This window comes from Euprymna scolopes, chromosome 6 (genome assembly GCF_053919585.1).
Source record: "Euprymna scolopes isolate OS-2025 chromosome 6, ASM5391958v1, whole genome shotgun sequence".
NCBI classification, from domain to species: Eukaryota; Metazoa; Mollusca; class Cephalopoda; order Sepiida; family Sepiolidae; genus Euprymna; species Euprymna scolopes.
Window position 1 is genome coordinate 30,057,983 of NC_136487.1, and position 20,228 is coordinate 30,078,210.

The 20,228-nt window shown below is 35.0% G+C and overlaps 1 protein-coding gene across 1 annotated transcript in view; it reads right to left on the bottom strand.

Annotated features, from left to right (window-relative positions):
* LOC145277601 (allene oxide synthase-lipoxygenase protein-like) overlaps positions 1-20,228 on the bottom strand; it is a 111,264-nt gene that overhangs the window by 56,524 nt on the left and 34,512 nt on the right. The window contains exons 4-6 of the mRNA XM_080129120.1: positions 15,647-15,772; positions 3,419-3,516; positions 2,117-2,249 (exon numbers count right to left, since the gene is read on the bottom strand). Coding sequence (XP_079985246.1) covers positions 2,117-2,249; positions 3,419-3,516; positions 15,647-15,772 — 357 coding nt within the window. The remainder of the gene's footprint in view (positions 1-2,116; positions 2,250-3,418; positions 3,517-15,646; positions 15,773-20,228) is intronic.

A 20,228-nucleotide genomic window follows, 5' to 3' on the forward strand; every position in this document is an offset into this window, starting at 1 on the left:
ATATATGTTTCAACGAAGTCAATCAAGCGTGATTGTCATATTTTGCAGTTATTTTCACTATTGAATATATTTTTCTATACGCCTACTTCATATGCGGCGTCCAATAAATTAATTTCTCACAAATGTCTTCAAGTTTATTCTTTACCTTTCGTATGTCATGATGACCTATTGTTGTTGTTGTTGTTGTTGTTGTTGTGTCTCGTCAGTAGGGCTAGGACAGCAGCATATCTTTTTCATTGTTTTGGCTCTCGAGTGTGTATTCGTTAATATCTTATATGCTTTTATATAGAGTGGTGTGGTTCTCAGTTGATTAACTGTGTTTAACTGCGTCTGGTATATACTCGAGAGTCAAAACAACGATAAGAATATTCTGTTGTCATAGCTCGACTCATCATTCATTAATGTCGCATAAATCATGATGGTTATTATTGGGATTCTTTTCACAGATATCCTTATAGTTAGAATTCTTTCTATAAAGACATTACCTGTTTACGAGAGAAACAATATGAAGGTTTCAAACATCGTTAATTCAAGTGAATCTATGAAACAGTCTGAATTCGAACGGCGTACCCAGGCTATCAGTGCGTGTTTTTAACCACTTATTCATCCTAAATTCGCATGATTATCTCTATATCTGTGTTGCTTTTTAACAAATTAATTTGTAGTTTCTCTCAAATCTGATAGAAAAACTCAATATGTTTTAAAATTTTATTTACCTGATATAATTACACCTTGAATAAATGTATTTTATTTCCTTAAAATAAAGTACCATTAAATAATATATTTTATTGAATTATATAATTACACAATGAATAATATATTTCATTTAATTATATAATTACACATTGAATAAACGTATTTTATTTCCTTAAATAAAGTGCCATTAAATAATATATGTTATTGAGTTATATAATTACACAGTGAATAATATATTTTATTTAATTATATAATTACATATTGAATAAATAAATTTTGTTTACTTTATATAATTACACATTGAATAGTATATTTTATTTACTTTATATAATTACACACTTAATATATTTTATTTACTTTAAATAATTACACATTCAGTAAATAAATTTTATTTACTTTGTATAATAAAACACTGAATAAATATATTTTATTCACTTTATATAATTACATATTAAATAAATTAATTTTATTTAGTTTATATAATTACATATTGAATATATATTTTTTTAATTTATTTATATAATTATACTTAATATGCGCTCCCAAATGATTAACCCTATATAACATTTCTAATTATACTTAATATGCGGTTGCTAATAAATTAATTTCTCACAAATATCTTCAAGTGTATTCTTTACTTTTCGTGCGCCATGATAACTACTCTTGTTATTTGTTGTTGTTGTTGTTGCTGTTGTTGTGTCTTATCAGTAAGGCTAGGACAGCAGCATATCTTTTTTATTGTTTTGACTCTGGAGTGTGTATTCGTTAATATCTTATATGCTTTTATATAGAGTGGTGTGGTTCTCAGTTGATTAACTGTGTTTAACTGCGTCGGATATATACTCGAGAGTCAAAACAATGATAAGAATATTCTATTGTCACAACCCTAGTCATCATTCATTCATTCATGTCGCATAAATCAGATGAGAGAATAAAACGATTTTACTTTATTATATAGATTTGTTAGTCTTATTTAAAATAGAATTTAACAAGGAAATTAAATCTATCAGTATCAGTTTATGAAAAAAGTTTAATAGTTGATAAAAAAATAATTACTTTGGAGCACTTCGAATTTTACAAAATGTCAACTATGAAATAGAGATTAACTATTAGCATTGCATCCAACAAACTTTTAGATATAAGAACAACATTAGCTGCACAGACTTAGTTTAGTGTAATACATGATATAGCAGCAATTGAAAATAATAATTAAATTTAACGTTTAAAATAAAATTTAAATTGACAATGATGGTGAAAATAAGAAAGCTTATATTTCTATTTGGTATATTATATATATATATATATATATATACGCATATATATACACGCATATAAATATATAATATATATACATAATGTGTGTATATATTTTGTTCGTGAATTTGGGAATATATGAAAATTTTAATGGGAATTCACCAACCTCAAAGTTTTCATTGTGCTTCAAGCCATCGATTACTGCTAAATCTGTGTAGAATAGTCGTTTCTGTTCGATGAGACTCGCCAGTGTTTTCTTGTGCAGAACCGGTTCCATCATCTCTTCTGTCACACCGAATCTACCATGAATTAAAAAAAAAACTAACACTGTGTATGATTAATAGCAATCTAAAGTATTGAAAGGATATCACAATTGCAAATATAATAAAAGGAAATACAACTTGAAACCATAATGAAAGGAAAAGATTTACGTGAATGGATACAATAAAGTTTTTTTATGGCTTAACCATACATAGAGATAAGTTCAGGGATAAGTGGGTAGATATCTTTGGCGCCACTGACAAGCAAATCTATACGTAATGATTAGATGGTATTGAAACTTTAGAACAATGTAGTGAAAAACAAGAACAATGTTTTTTTGAAAATCTGATCGCAGGAGACGTTGAGCAAAGCTTCTTTCTTAGAACTGCACGCCTGTGGAACTCTGTTCCGTCTCCCTGCTTCCCTCTGGACTACAACTTGGATGTCTTCAAGTCTAATGTTAACAAATTCCTAATGAACCGCCCCCCTAATTAAACACTTCATAAAATCTCCTCACTAACGTGATGTACTTGCTATAACCCTTATCCCTGAGTGGCTTCCGGGCCTTGATAAGTGGTGATCACTGTGTAAAAAAAAAAAACTTGTTGGTGATTTTCTACAAAACAAATTTATAAAATATAGCTTTCATTAAACAGTAGACAAGTTTGATTTTAAACAGCAACATTCTTTATTCTCGTACCATCCCGCGTCCGTCGCTGTCCTCGATTTAAATATTTGCCAATTGTTCAATATATTTTCTTTCAAGATTTAGTATATTTATTTACTCTTTAACATAGAAATACATTAATGTGTAGTATATTATACTTAATCTTTTCTGTTATAGATCAATTAAGTAGAAATCATTTTCGAATGAGATTACATATTTAAATAGCAGAATATATTTAATTAAGGAAATCAAAATATACATGAAAATAACAAGCATAAAAATCTGGATACTGTAATGTTTATTATTTTAAAGATAACTAATTATTTTCAATTTCCATGGCAACGCCAGTACACGGGTTTTGCTAGTTCTGAATGCATATGAGGAAATTACATAGTCAACAACATTACACACACAAACAGAGGCGAATTGCTATATTTTCATTAATATATATATTAGAAAATAGTTTATTACAATTTTAGTTTTGATTTAATATTCTTGAATAATTATTAAAAAAGCATACTCGAATAAGATAGAACTTACTTTTCAGGAATTTGAGTGCATAACGTAATCAATGATGGGTTACATCCAACCAAACGCTGATTACCGAACCAAGCATCACCGCTCCATGAATGTGAGGACTGTCGATAAAATATATGAATAAAACGATAAACAAATGAACGTTTACTGTTTTGTAGCAATCGTCCATCTATAAATCTAAGTCCATTTTGATAACAATTATGTAGTTCTTTGTTTTATTCATCATATCCGCGGGGTAGACAAGTCCACTATGGCGGAGACTTTTAACACGGAGTGTGTGATTTTCATTGGCTTACGTTGAATGTCTATATCAAATATGTGCTGTTTTCTCCCAGGCCATTAAGTTGGCAATGTGTATAAGACGTTAGATTTAAAGTGAAGGCATTTTATCTTGATAATTACATGTTGTACCAGTGGAATGGGTCTTATGAATTAAAACACCTGCATTCAAACCAGTTCATCATTTATCAGTCATCATTGATCTGAAGCAAGTTGTTTGTTTAGCAAAAGTTTCATAACAATATTAAAGAGATATCTCAAACAAAGATTAACCGCTGGCACATGACGTTATGTTGTCAGATTGCAACACTACAGAACCGTTCATTGATCGCGATTTTTGGAGGATTCGGTGAAACTCACAGGGAGTCATATTCTGGGAGTCATAGAGAGCAGATCATTAAAATCTGCCTCTGCATTCCTGAGAAAATGGATCGGGCAGAGTGATCGTGGAGGCGACAAAAAGAAGCAAATGGCGACTAAGATCATAGCAAAATAAAGATCCTTAGTTTTTTTCTAGGGTAACGAGAAACGACGACGCGACTTCGTAATAAAATCATTGTGGCTAAATAAATCCCAACTTTTCAGAAAAGATAGAAACTTGCATCTGTCACTATGTGTTGAGAAAGATTTCTCACCAAACGTGATAAACGATAGAAAGCAAACCACTCAAGGAAAAGGCGAAGATCCACAGGAACATAATAACAAAAATATGTAAGGTTTCCCTTTTATAAACCCTCAGAATTGTTAACGTGATGTAATTGTGAACATTGATGGAATAAATACAGCATCCGTATCTACAAGAGTACAAAACATGATACTCTTGGTATTTATACTTTGTCTGCTCCAGGTCGGAACTACGACAGGATAAACGATTAGCTTCGTTGCCATTTGTGTGAATGATGTAACGAAAAAAAAAAGCGCACAATCTTTTCATTTTGTTCATTCACGAAATCAACGTGATTTATAGGGTGCAAGTATTATGCCCATACTGAATTTTAAATAAAATAATTTCAAAACAATAAAATAAATAGCAGTAAAATAATTTAAATTTGAGATTTAAAATTAGCATGATTGTTGTGAATGTAAGTATTCTTTCAAAAGCATCTATCTCTGCTGTATCGATATTTTTGGTAGGTGCTCGACTGAGCTTAAATTTATTGTCATTCCTCTTTAAACTTTCGCAACAAATACATGTCTAACTACAAGTGTCAACAATTCCACCCCTTTATCTGTGCCTAAAGCTAAACAAATGTATATATATATATATATATATATATATATATATATATATATATATATACATAGAGGCAGAGAGAGAGAGGGAGGGAGGGAGGGAGAGAGATATAGAGATAGATAGATAGATAGATAGATTGTTACAAAATCGACTTAGATTTAACTAAAACTAACATGTTAGGTTTCAATATATCAAATTAAATAAAGTTCGCTTCTTAAAATTGCCCATCTGTGCAATTCAAATCTGAGTGTAACATCATCGTTTTCAACTCTAATATAAATAATTGCTTGTTGAGTCATCTTATTATATTAGTAAACACTACTTAAGTTCCACCATTACTGATCATCACGATGTTGTTTAGCCCTCTACTTAACATTCATATAACTCTTATTCCATAGCAGCCTCCGACTCTTGATAAATGGTGGCCCATGTAAAAAGGGTAGAATGATTACAACAAAAAACAATTCCAAAATAGTTTTCTGTTAGTTGAAAAATAAAAGAACATTCCTAGAAATTTAATTCAATTTAAATGTATTTATAATACACTATACAAAATAACGAGGCATACTTTTAACATTTATAAGCATAGACGAATCTCCAGATATTGTGATATTTGCAATAAAAATGTTTGTAAGTAGATTGCACAACAGTAAAGGTGTAATATATATATATATATATATATATATATATATATATATATATATATATATATATATGTGTGTGTTTGTGTGTGTGTGTGTGTGTATGTATGTGTGTGTATGCATTACAGAAGATCAAAAAACATCGTTACCATCCTTTTCAAATCCAACTGAGACAATATCTGGCCGCATATATATATATATTTTTCTCACAACTTGCCCTGAACTATGTTCAGTTTCTGTTCTGTCGCCTCTTGGATCTTCCGACCACTCTGTTGTATCAATTAAGATAAAAATGAAATGTAATAAGTCCCCAGACGTACCTCTTCATCGTACAGTATATCGATACACTAAGGCTGACTGGGATAGCTTCCGTACATTTATATCTGATCTACCTCTGCATTCCATGTTTAAAAAGGATGTGTCCTCTATAGTATTAGACCTGACTGAATGGTTAATTGTAGGTATTGACCATTTCATACCCTCTAAAAAGTTTCAGCAAAAACCTAACAGCCAGCCATGGTTCTCTCCAGAATGTGCTGCTGCCATTGCGCACAGAAATCACTTTTTCCACTGCTTCAAACGTAATAGATGTATGGAAACTAAAGCCGTTTTCAGGACTGCCAGCAACCATTGTAAGAAAGTAATAAGGAACGCAAGAGAGTTGTATGCTCAATCTGTTAAGTCCAAAGTAGCTGAGCAGCGGCTTGGTTCCCACCAGTTTTGGCAAATAGCAAACAGAATCCTGAACAGAAGCGTGTGCTCCATCCCAACTATTATCAATGGACCTGAGGTAATCTCGTCAGCATCAGACAAAGCCAAACTCTTTGTCAAGAACTTTGCAGCTAATTCTACCCTTTGCGACCAAGATCGCCAACCCCCAATATTTCCTCCTGTATCAGAAAACACGCTATGTGATATACGTATATCTGTACGTGATGTTGCAAAGCTAATCAAAAACCTTGATCCGAGTAAAGCAACTGGCCCTGATGGTATTCCAATTATAGTCCTCAAAAAACTTCAACCTGAACTAGCGCCCATACTTACAAAACTGTTTAAACGTTGTCTTAAGGAGAATAGTTTCCCATCTCCCTGGAAAATCTCATCAGTATGCCCTGTATTTAAGAATTCAGGTGATCGCTCATCCCCCTCTCAGTACAGGCCTATAAGTCTCCTGTGCGTCATGAGTAAGTTGCTAGAATCTGTGTTAAATACAGAAGTAATCAACCATCTCAACAAAAATAACCTTCTTAGTGACACTCAATATGGTTTCCGTTCTGCTAGATCTACAGCAGATGTCCTTACAGTTATATCGCATAGGATTAGCAAATCTCTCGACGGTGGCAATCTTTCCAGGGCAATTGCTCTTGACATATCTAAAGCCTTTGATAGGGTATGGCATAAAGGTTTACTTCATAAGATCGCTAGCTATGGTATAGCTGGAAAAGTCTTCTCAATTATTAAATCATTTCTTTCTGATAGGTTCATAAGAGTAGTAGTTGAGGGGCAAAAATCAGAAGCTCACAGTATTAATGCCGGTGTCCCTCAGGGATCCATCCTGGGCCCAACTCTTTTCCTGATCTACATTAATGATCTTCCAAATCACATCCTTACATCATTTGTAGACATTTATGCTGACGACACTACCATTTATGGTACCACATCTAAGACAGTAAACGACCAAGTTCTCTCCAATTCTCTCTCCTCTGATCTTGAGCACGTAGTACAATGGGGAAAGGAGTGGCTGGTTACTTTTAATGCATCTAAAACCAAGCTTCTCTCTTTACATCATCAACATTCTAATCCACATTTGTCATCAATTGAAATGAATGGCTCTCGTCTTCAGGAGGCCTCAAGTTTTGACAAGCTTCTGGGCTTGACCATTACTCCTGATCTTAAATGGAACACGTATATCAAATCTGTTGCCAAGGCCGCTGGAAAAATGGTGGATCTTTCTATCGATCCGGTAAATATCTCACTGCTGATGCTATTCTCTATCTATATAAGAGCCAGGTACGTCCAAGGATGGAATACTGTTGCCACATCTGGGCAGGAGCTGCTAGAAAGGACTTGTCCTGCCTTGATAGAGTTCAAAATAGACTTCGTAGCCTCGTAGGAGATGTCCTTTTCTCCTCCTTGCAACCTCTATCTCACAGAAGAGATGTTGCGAGTTTGTCTCTGATGTATCGTTATTTTCATGGAAAGTGTTCAACTGAGCTTCAATCTATGGTCCCCCTCGCCAAACTTTCACAAGAAACACTCGTCTAGCTGTAAACACTATCAATAATTTCCCCCACTCTTTATCTGTGCCTAAACCTGAACGTAGATTCCATGAACAAAGCTTCTTTCTTAGAACTGCACGCCTGTGGAATTGTCTTCCGTTTTCCTGCTTTCCGGCTGACTACAATATGGTTGTGTTCAAGTCTAAAGTAAATAAGTTCTTGATGAGCCGTTCCATATAAGTTATCAAATTTACCAAATTTTCATTACTAATGATTACTATATTGACCAATTTCTACTGTACACTCTTTAACCCTTATCCTTGAGTGGCCTCTGGGCCTTGATAATGTGGTGATGCCTTTGTAAAATATATATATATATATATATATATATATATATATATATATATATACAGTGGGGGTCAGAAGTGTTTGCAAATTGTATAAATTGATAAATTTATGCTTCAATATTTTCTAATATAATAACTATGTTACTCACTGTTTGATATGCACATATGAAGTAAATTCATAGAAACGGAAACCAAATAATCATATTATGGGGGGGTATGGATCTTTAAATGATTTCAGGAAGGAATATGGACCAAAAGTGTTTACAAGCACTCATTTATCCGCTATAAATACCATTTTTAAACATGATATAATTCGAAAAATTGTGTCATCATGATTATAGTACCATATATTGATAACATATTACAAGAAAACGACAGTTATTACTCAAATAACAATTAACAGAACAATACGAATTTATGAAACTATTTAATCCTTTATTCGATTTCCTCCATTTTTAATCAAATCAATCAGCCTCCTATCAATAGAGGATGTTAATGTATGCACTTGCTGAGGTGTGATTTCAGAAGATACCTTCTTGATTTTCTACCAAATGTCTATTTTACTGTGGAATAATTGCCCGTTTTCGTTAACCTTCCTTTTCAGAATCGACCAGATGTTCTCTATCGGATTCAAATCCAGGCTCTGGGATGGCCAGTCCATCAGACATTCACCAGAGATCCCCTTGTCTGAAAACCAAGCTTTTGTGAACCGAGAAAGATGGCTTGGGGCATTGTCTTGTTGGATTATTAGATTCTGGTTGAGAGCATCATTTTGTGAATTCAACCAGGGAAATAAATTTGCTTCCAAAAACTTGCAGTAGTTCACAGAATTTATTTTGACACAACCAGGGACACGAAAAGGACCAACAATCTCACTTCCAATAATACTAGCCCAAATCATCACGTGTGAATCGCAAGCGTGAGCTATTGCCTTTAAGAAGCGATCCCTTGGCCCAACCATCGGGGCCATCGAGGGTTGCTCTGGCCTCGTCAGTCCAGAGAACATTTTGAAAATTGGTTTTCAAATATTTAGTGACCCATGCTAGTCGTTTCGGACAGTTTATATTGCTCAAAGGAGGACATTTTGTCTGTGTTCTCTGGTCAGCTATCTGTTTCGAAATCCGATTTCGGGTCCTTTTAAAGATGCCAAACACTCCTGCATGGTCGAAAATAGGTTTGCTTGTGCTGTGTGGGTTTGCTAGCAAACTCCTCTTGATTTTTCAAATATCTCGTGGTGAAGTCACCTTTAGTCTGCCACTTTTATGCTTTTTTCTTCCATCTTTGCCGTCAATGACGAAACGTTTCACAGATTCAAAATTTTCGAAATTTCCAATGTAGAATTCTTTGCAGCAAAAAATGTAACAATTTCACCCTTTTCCCTATCTGTCAACATCTTTCCTTTAGCCATTACCAATAAATTAAGATTACCTGCATAAACTTTTAGCTCACCTGAAAAGTGGAAAATGTCGAACTATTATTAAATTCTGGCTTTTATCGTAAAATGTAGTAATGGAACGAACCAGAATGGCAACCAGTAAATGATGGAAGAGTCCAAAATGAAAAATAAAGCAAAATTAATAATGAAATTGAGAAAAAATAGGTCTTCAAACTCTTTTGGCCTCCCACTGTATATATATATATATATATATATATATATATATATATATATATATATATATATATGATGTACTCTCCCGTCGATTTCGACGTATGAGGTTCGGACAACCCATATTTATAAAATTCATTTATGCTTTTGCCTCTGATGACTTTTTAGTCCAGCAAGGGACTTGCAAACAAGGCCACAAATAGAACATGAATGTGGATTTAACGCTGCAGATATTGGTGCGGCTGCTAGTCGTTTTGCTCTTACTCTGTTTTTTTTCAGTTGCCTTAAGCTTTCAGATTGAAACCTCTGGAGACCATAAAAACACCTTGATCTCCATCCTCACCTCATCTTCAAGACTCATGTTTGGTATTTTCACTGCAGACAAGTTACTCTTCAACTTGTCCTTGTACCTAAGCCAAGGACGTCCGAAAATTCTTTTACCACCCTCAAATTGACGGTACATCGCAATTTTTGGAATTCTGTCGATCTGCTAGTATATATATATATATATATATATATATATATATATATATATATATATATATATATATATATATATATACCTTTTTCTCTCCACTTCCCCTATGCTCATGTGCCGTTCTATCTCCTCTAGGATCCTCCGACCACTTCTATCAGTTCGGATAAAAATGAAATATAATAAGTCTACAGACGTACCTCTCCGCCGTACTGTATACCGATACTCTATGGCTGACTGGGATAGCTTCCGTACAGTCATATCTGATCTATCTCTCCATTCCATGTTTAAAAAGGATGTGTTCGCTATAGTATCAGACCTGGCCGAATGGTTACTTGTAGGCATAGACCAATTCATACCATCCAAAAATTCCAACAAAAACCTAACAGCCATCCATGGTTCTCCCCAGAATGTGTTGCCACAATCGCACACAGAAATAACTTTTTCAATAGTTACCAACGAAATAGATGCATTGAGACTAAAGCTGCTTTCAGGAACGCCAGCAACAACTGTAAAAGAGTAATAAAAATGCAAGAGAACTATATGCTCAATCCGTTAAATCCAAAGTTGCTGAGCAGCGGCTTGGTTCCCACCAGTTCTGGCAAATAGCAAATATGATCCTGAACAGAAGCGTGCCTTCTATCCCAACCATTATCAATGGACCAGAGGTCATCTCGTCAGTATCCGACAAGGCCAAACTATTTGCCAAGAACTTTGCAGCAAATTCTGCCCTATGCGACGAAGGCCATCACCTCCCCGTATTTCCTCCTACAACACACAACACGCTAGGTAACATACAACTATCTGTGCTGAGGTCGCAAAGCTAATCAAGAACCTTGATTCCAGTAAAGCAACTGGCCCTGGCGGTATTCCAATTATAGTGTTAAAAAAGCTACAATCAGAACTGCCCCATAATTACCAAACTGTTTAAGCGTTGCCTTAAGGAGAAGTGCTTTCCAACACCCTGCAAAAATTCATCAGTATGCCCTGTATTTAAGAATTCAGGTGATAATTCATCTCCCTCTCAATACAGACCAATAAGTCTCCTGAGTGTCATGAGTAAGTTGCTGGAATCCATATTAAATAAAGAAGTAGTCAACCACCTCAGCAGGAATAACCTTCTTAGTGACACGCAATATGGTTTCCGTTCTGCTAGATTTACAGCAGATGTGCTACCAGTTATATCACATAGAATTAGCGAATCTCTCGACGAAATCTTCATTTCTAGGGCAATTGCTGTTGACATATCGAAGGCCTTCAATAAGGTATGGGATAAAAGCCTACTTCACAAGATTTCAAGCTACGGTATAACTGGAAATGTTTCCTCTATCATTAAATTATTTCTCTCTGATAGGCTCATAAGAGTAGTGGTTGATGGGCAGAAATCAGAGGCCCACAGTGTTAATGCTGGAGTACCTCGGGGGTCCATCCTCGGCCCAACTCTCTTCTTGATCTATATCAATGATCGCCCAAAACACATACTAAATCATTCGTTGATATCTATGCTGATGACACGACTATTTATGGCAACACATCAAAGGCCGTAAATGACAATGTTTTCTCTGATTCCCTCTCCTCAAATCTTGAGCGCGTGGTTCAGTGGAGGAAGAGATGTTACCTTTAATGCCTCCAAGACCAAGCTCCTATCATTACATCATAAACGCTCTGATCCCCATCTGGCATCGATTGAAATGAATGGCTCTCGTCTAGGGGAGGCCCCATGTTTTGATAAGCTTCTAGGTTTGACCTTTACTCCTGATCTGAAGTGGAGCACATACATCAAGTCTGTAGCCAAGGTCACTGGGAAAATGGTGGGATCCTCCTACCGCTCCAGAAGATATCTCACTAATGATGCAATTCTCTATCTATATAAAAGCCAAGTACGTCAGAGGCTGGAGTACTGCTGCCACATCTGGCCAGGAGCTGCTAAAAACAGCCTATCCTGCCTTGAAAGAGTACAAAATAGATTTCGTGGCTTTGTGGGGGATGCCCTTTTCTCTTTCCTGCAACCTCTCTCCAACAGAAGAGACGTTGCGAGCCTGTCTCTGTTTTATCGTTATTTCCATGGCAAGAGCTCGTCTGAGCTCCATTCTCTGGTCCCCTCCCGCCAATCTTTCACGAAAAATACCCGTCTAGCTGAAACCACTGTCAATAATTTTTCCACACTCGTGCCTAAATCAAAACGTAGATTCTATGAACAAAGCTTCTTTCTTAGAACTGCACGCCTGTGGAACTCTGTTCCGCTTGCCTGTCCCCCCCCCCCGATATTAACCTTGATGTCTTCAAGCCCAACACAAACACATTCCTGATGAAGCGCCCCCTTAAGTAATAACACCTTATCAAATCTTCAAAACTAACTATTACTACGATACTATCCCATTGATTACTGTACACACAATAACCCTCATCCCCGAGTGGCTCCTGGGCCTTGATAAGTGGTAACCTCCATGTATATATATATATATATATATAGATAGATAGATAGATAGATATATTGTTACAAAATCGACCTCAGATTTAATTAAAATTAATATTTTAGGTGTAAATATATCAAATTAATTTTTTTTTAATGGCTGCTAATTGCGCGTGTAATGCTATTAAAGAGTTGGAATTTTCCTGCATTTGCACGTCCTAATAAACCAGCACGGTGCCCCGAAAATTCAGCAGGAAAAGCGGAATCCTTGCCTCACACTTCATCCTGTATTTTAAACTTTGCAATAAGGAATAAGTTGATGATCCGCACTCTTATCAAAATAAGAAAATAAGGGTATTTTCGATTTTGCAAAGAGCAGAATCCAAACATCATTTGCAATTTTTTGAGCAATTTTTTCGACCTTCGTAAATCTATTTTATGTCTGCAGAAGAAATTTATTACATCGATAAATCTCTTTTGAGAACATTGAACACTTCATCAGTATGTAGACCCTCCCACACATATATGTGTATATGTGTGCACGTGTGTGTACGTGTGTGTATGCGTGTGTGAATGTATATTGATTAAATCTTATAGTTTACATAAAACTAGTAATTCAGCCTGTGTTGGCTCGAGCGCTATGTACTGTTTATAATTGTTACCTATGTGTGAATATGTAAGATTTCAACTGTTTAGACCAAAATTTGTTTGAGTAATTTCTTAGAGACCGCAGAGGTCAACGTTTTAGCCTTTGACTAAAATTTTGACGCTTTAACATTTATTATTTATTATTTTTGTCTCAAATCAAAATACAAAGTGTCACCCATGTCCAAGTTACCTACATCTAAAATTTTAAGAGTTTAGACCTAAAATTGGCGGAGGAATTTGGTAGAATCTGCAAACATAAACTCTTGCCGCATGTTTAAATACCCGTTATGCATAAATTTCAAATGTTTAAACCCAAAATTGGCTGTCTAGTTTGCTAGACACCGCAAAGGTAAAATCTTTTCAACTTTGACCCCTGGCAGCTCAAATTTACGACCCGAACTGATAAAAAAGCTTGCCCTTTATCTGAATACCCTTTATGTAAAATTTCACATGTTTAGACCAAAGAGTGGCTTAGTAATTCGGTAGAGACCGCAGAGGTCCAATATTTTTAAACTTTGACCCCAATTTTGACTCCTAAAGTTTGATCCATGTCCAAGTAACCTACATTAAAACTTTCAAGTGTTTTAACGCAAAATTGGCGGAGAAGTTTAGTAGAATTTTCAAAGGTAAAAGCCTTAAACTTTGACCCATTGACAGCCAAATTTCTGGTTGAACCTGATTAAAAATATGTTCCCTAATGTCAATGCACCTTATGTCAAATCTTGACAGAGTTATTTGGTAAGGAAATGTACACACACACATACACACACACACACACACACACATATATATATATATATATATAGTACATTGTTTACAACATATTTCTATATGCACGTCAACTCATTTTTCAATAGATTGAATTTTCTTTAAACAAACTGTTTGATATATATTCATTTTCACAATCCGACAATGCCGCAGCTGACACAAGCTATGACCGCCACAGACTAGAGGTCCTAAACTCGATTTTCGCCTCCCCCTTTAGGCCCGTTCTAATCATTCTTGCAAGTGTAAGACATCAACCTGGGTTTGCTCTAAATAGCTCGATGATGAGAGGAAGTAGGTATTTTTCGAACTCGGACTTGGTTGAATCGGGCGGGTTACTTGGTTGATGAACGTCTTAGGAATGCAACCAGCTCCCCGGGGAATAAACGATATCCAAGGATATCTAAACGATAGACACATGCTGGAAACACAACGAAAACGGGTCGATCCGTCGTCGGCTATAACTGTCTGGCATGGGTCGCATTATGTATGGTCATTGCAGGCATCTTCCCATCGTCGGTTCTTGTGTAGTCATTGTGTCGTTACAGGCAGCTTACTGTCGTTGGCATTAATGGTATGCTGAAATCGAACACTTGTATGAAAACAGCGACAAATACATTTTTATAAAAAATATATATAATTTATTTAAGATTTAACAAATACGAGGCATATTTTTATAAAACCAGCGGAAATCGGACGGATGCTTAGATGGCGTCCATCGACCCAAGAAGCTAAGCGTCAACTGTTTTTTAAACAATAAAATTATATTTCATTTCTCTCTTTCAATGAAGAAATAGAGAGAAAGGGAGTGAATGAGAGAAATAGAGAAAGAGAGAGAGAGAACGAGAGATAGAAATATGCGTTTCATATAATGCTTTGTTTTTCAACTTCAGATATCCGCGTGTAAGTCTGACCTTTCTGGAATGATTTTGACACTGCTAAAAGTTTCAAACACCTGTCATTCAAGCCCAACCGACATGATCTAACATTCCCAACCCCACAAAACACCTGCATGAAACGTTTTTAATTTCATCACAAAGTCAGGCACAAGGTTAGAAGCTAGATATAGGGGTTATTAATGTTGAAGCCCCCAGCTCCCTTAAAAAGGGGATAGCCATTGTGCCACATTCGTAGCAATTTGCTTGATCTTTTTGCATGTGGTATAGTGGTACCTGTGGCCGGATCCCCGCCTTTCATGCGACTAAGTTTGCTTTTGAACCAATTGCTTGGATATGTTCTTCGAGTCTAGGACTTTCGATCCACGGTTTGTTTGAGCTGCGGCATTGTCTGATTGTGAAAATATTATATATATATATATATATATATATATATATATATATATATATATATATATATATGAATTATAATTAAGTTTACCTAGATAATCCAAAATAGCAAACTTAAAATAAATATTAAAGACTTAATATTTATAAAGTAATCCTAACCATATGTAAAAGCTATACAAAACCAAATACGAAATAGAGCTTATAATAAGAACAAATAATTAATAAAGCATGTTAAAACACTTTAAGAAGAGTTAAAACATATATATATATATATATATATATATATATATATATATATATATATATATATATACTTACCGCAGGTTGTCTTCTTACGTTGTCATAAATTTTAATCATTTCATCAAAAGTAGTCCAATCACTGACAAATATTTTCGCCTTCAAGTTCAGAAAATAATGTTCAAATTTACTGAGCAGTATATTTTTCTAGAATAAAAAGAGAAAAGAAAATGTTTATAAAATAGTAACGCCAACTAATAGAAATTTTAATTTTTTTACAAATTGACCCTTGTTTCAAAATTTGTTGGTTCTGAAATCGATAACTGACTCTAATACTACCGTGAACAATAAAGTTAAAGTGATTTATTAGTTCATGAGTAACGAATGTAACTTCTCTCTCTGTACGTTTGTGCATAAATTTTCTACTGAAAAATACATTGCTCCATTCGGATAATCACCAGTGTCTCGTTTATTATCTTTTGTCACATTAAAGTTCGGCCTTAAATAATTTCAATGGGTAAAGTTGATATTGTTTTCTGGTGATTCTTTTTAAGACAACATAACAGTTCTACTTTTTTATTTAAAACCTCACATTTGAATGAAAAACTTATACAATTAATCCGGATCCTTTTCTTTGTATATGAACACCAATTTGGTCATACAATCAAAATTTCAGCATAGTAATCTACTATATTATTATTTCTTTAGCGTTTTTAAATATACGAGCTGCCTTCAATAAGTTTCCAGACTTTTTTCGGATGCATTTTTATTTTAGTAAACACATGCAACTCTAATCCCCTTCGAAGTAATCTCATCTGAATGCAAAGCACTTGATGTGACATTCCAACAACTTCTGGAAGACCCCACGGAAGTTCCCTTTGGTGAGCACGTCAATGACCCTTGTCTCAGCCTCTTTTATTTCCTCAATTGTCTCATAACGACAGCCTTTAAGGTTTTTCTTGAGCTTAGGGAATAACCAAAAGTCACAGAGATCAAGGTCTGGACATAAGGGAGGGTCAGGAACTGTCTTGATATCCATCTTCGTCAAATAGTATGTAATAAGGATGGAGATGTGGACTGGTGCATTCGTGCAAATCATCCGCATCTTCAATTCCTACCGATTAATTGTGTGTACAGTGTCCACACTGAAATCAAACTGTGCACTTATTGTCTCTATAGACACAGGACTGTACATAACTATGAACTTCTTTATTTGATCACTACACTTTGGTCTTATAACTTCCTTACTCCTCCCACATTGCTCCTCATCTATCACAGACTCGCGGCCATCCCTGAATCTCTTATGCCACTCAAAAACTGATGTTCTTCTCATGCAAAAGTAGTCTGAAGCATTCCATACGTTTCTGTAGCATTTTCCAAGTATAAAACAGAATTTTAGTGGATATGATTTTTCACGTCCAAATTTCATTTTTTAAATTCACCAGCTATTAACGTTAGGCTTTTTTATGGTTCATTGCAATTCTTGCTGTAGCTGTTCATAAAAATTGGTCACTCATCTCATAAGATGTATAGCAATAGCATACTGCATTTTCAAGATACTACAACAATTTTAAATGCCTGGGAAATTATTGAAGGCTCCTTGTATTCTAAGTTTGCAATGGAACGCAGAATATTCTGTGTAGCTTAATTGCCATATATATTTTCATAACTTACTCTTTCTCGCTCTCTCTTTCTCTCTCTCTCTCTCTCTCTCTCTCTATATATATATATATATATATATATATATATATATATATTTGTGTGTGTGTATGTGTGTCTGAGTGCATGCTAGTACATACTTTGGTATATATATATATATATATATATATATATATATATATATATAGAGAGAGAGAGAGAGAGAGAGAGAGAGAGAGAGATAAATATTAGTATTGATTGGAACGATTTTAATATTTATCCTGATTCCAATGCAATTACTGATTTCGTGTTGAATTGCCGATTCCGATACAATTAGCGATTCCGATCCCGGTTCTGATTTTTTTATAAATTTTTAAATGTTTAATTATAAGTTCCGATTTTTCCAATTCCGATTATGATTAATCGTCCTAACACTTATATATACACACACACACACACACATATATATATATATATATATATATATATATATATATATATATATATATATATATATATGAAATGTAAATGAGCACCCAGAAAAAAGATAAAATAAGAAATGATAAAACGAGGACAAAACGAAAAAAACGAACATTTTACCACTCGAACTCAACCTCAATAGCTATTGCTGCGTGACTCAACCTCAATAACTATTGCTGCGTGACCATAAAATAAATACTTTCTCCATAAAAAACGATGGTCTGGTATTTATTCACATATTTAAAAAACTAATTAAAATAAATTTACATAATAAAGATAATTGTAAAGAGTATGGCCTCTTCATGAATATAACTGAGGTAAAGTCGGTTTCTATGATTACATACAAAGCAGATCTGAAGTCGTATATACATCAACGGGAATTGATTAAATATTAAGCAGTTTGGATGCATAAAGATTCACACTAATCCATCAAAAAAGTCAAATCTATAATTTCAGAAAATAATAGTTCAGGTTGACATTATTTATGTGTCTAAATTTCGGGATAATCTTATTTTCTTACTTGAAAGGGATATTCTCTTCCCTAAAATGTATGATTTAATTTTATTATTATAAATATAGGTTCCATCTGTCTATAAATACTGGTTCATCGTAATACATTATATTGTCTTTAACTCTTTGCTTCCATGCGAGTCGTTTCTTATTACTTTATTTTTTATTTATTTATTCACTTTGTTTATTTATTTCTCTTTTTGCTTTTACCAACTGTGTATACCTTCTCTTTAAATGTATTTATTTAATGCATTTTAATTACATATGCGTAAAAATGGTCTCTAACACTTAGTCCCACGCGAGCCGTTTTTAAGGTCAGAAGAACTCTACTCGAAAACGAATAGCCTATGCAAGAATATAGAAGAGCTAGGACCACCTTTCTTTCTACTATAGAAGACAGAAGAACTTTATTGTAGTAGTATACTTAATATATGCAATCACCGTACGCTTGCTTGTATGTAAGTGTCCTCCATGATACCCATACCATACCAAACCACTGCACGTGGCTCATAATTTGACTGGCACTATATTCTTAACTGCAATATACATAATCCCAGCTGTGATACTAGGGCTAATTTTTTGAATAGATGCAACACTCTGCGCCTGACCTTAATGACTACAATTCCAAATCCCAACGAATTAGCTGTCCCTATAACTGGGAGGGAAAAACCTAATAGCTAGCTACGAAATCCTATACATTTTACCTCCAAGACGAGTGCGTTTGTCTTACCTGCATGCATAAAAAAAAAAAAAAAAAAAATTTCCTCCCTTCTTCAGACTAAACCTTACCTGTAACTCAAATCCTAATGGAAATCCATCTGTAAATAAATAACCCCTCTTCTCTTGAACGCTAACAATCTACTCCTTCCAACCTATCCGCCACTAAACTCCCACATTGCTCCGCATCTGTAGTTGAATCGCTAACTTCCAGCACCTAATCCCTCACATGCAAACTGTTTTAATAACCATCACTAAACATCTATACATTTCTACCTCTAAGGCATGCATTACAGCTCATTCCTATCCAGTAAGGGACTTAACAGCCTATGCACACAAAGGCAGGTACTTAACAGCCAAAGTACCCAGAAACAAAGAGATATGCACTACACAACTGTCTCGAGTTTTGCAATGATTAATTACCTTATTGAAACGACACTCCTTGTTATGCAAAACGCCCCATGACTCTTACTAAAAAATACCTACAACTCCAACTCTATTCGCACCTACTGAAAACCTGCCGATATATATCTATTCACCTAACTACGCATGACTCAATACTTGCTGTCTTATCCATGCTATATTGCACTTACATCTTAACCCTCCTATCATCTAAAATAGCTCGGGCACAACTCGTAGCTCAATTCTTAATACCTACTCATACTGTAACACTATACTAGACCTAAGCTAACATTAATAAAATAAAAAAAAAGGGTACGACTAAAATCACATTATCTCCTCCCTAACAAGCCCTCTTACAAACATAGACGCTTACACTGCATGAACTTCACCCACCCCCTTTATCCATTAACAAGTAAATAGCATGTCCCTAAATCACTTTGAGGAGTGTAACTAATCAGTAGATATAATCCCCCACAAACTAACCCAGTAACACTAACAACGCGGGCTCGCAGAAATACCTGGATTAGAACCTAGGCGCGGAGAAAACCCTCTCAGGGCTGACGGACCCAGTAGGTCTTCCCAGATCATCCGTCTAGGAGAAGGAAAACTCTGAAACTAAACCAAAGGGGAGAGAGGCCTCTTCAGTCTTGGATGACAACCTTCCTAGAGCTGGTGACTCAAACAAATTCACCGGTTTGCAAACCTAAATTGCTTAAGGAGTAGATAGGCTCTGTCTATCGCCCGGCTTCCATACTCCTTCTTTGCCTATTAGTCAAGCGCAGAGACACTATCTCAGTGATTCGACAGAAACACCCAGCGGTAGATCTTGTTTCCTGGCTAGGGCAATGAACGCCGTTCTTCCCCATTCCCAGCATGCCCCACCCCTAAAACTGAACATTTGGGAGTGCTTGAGTAT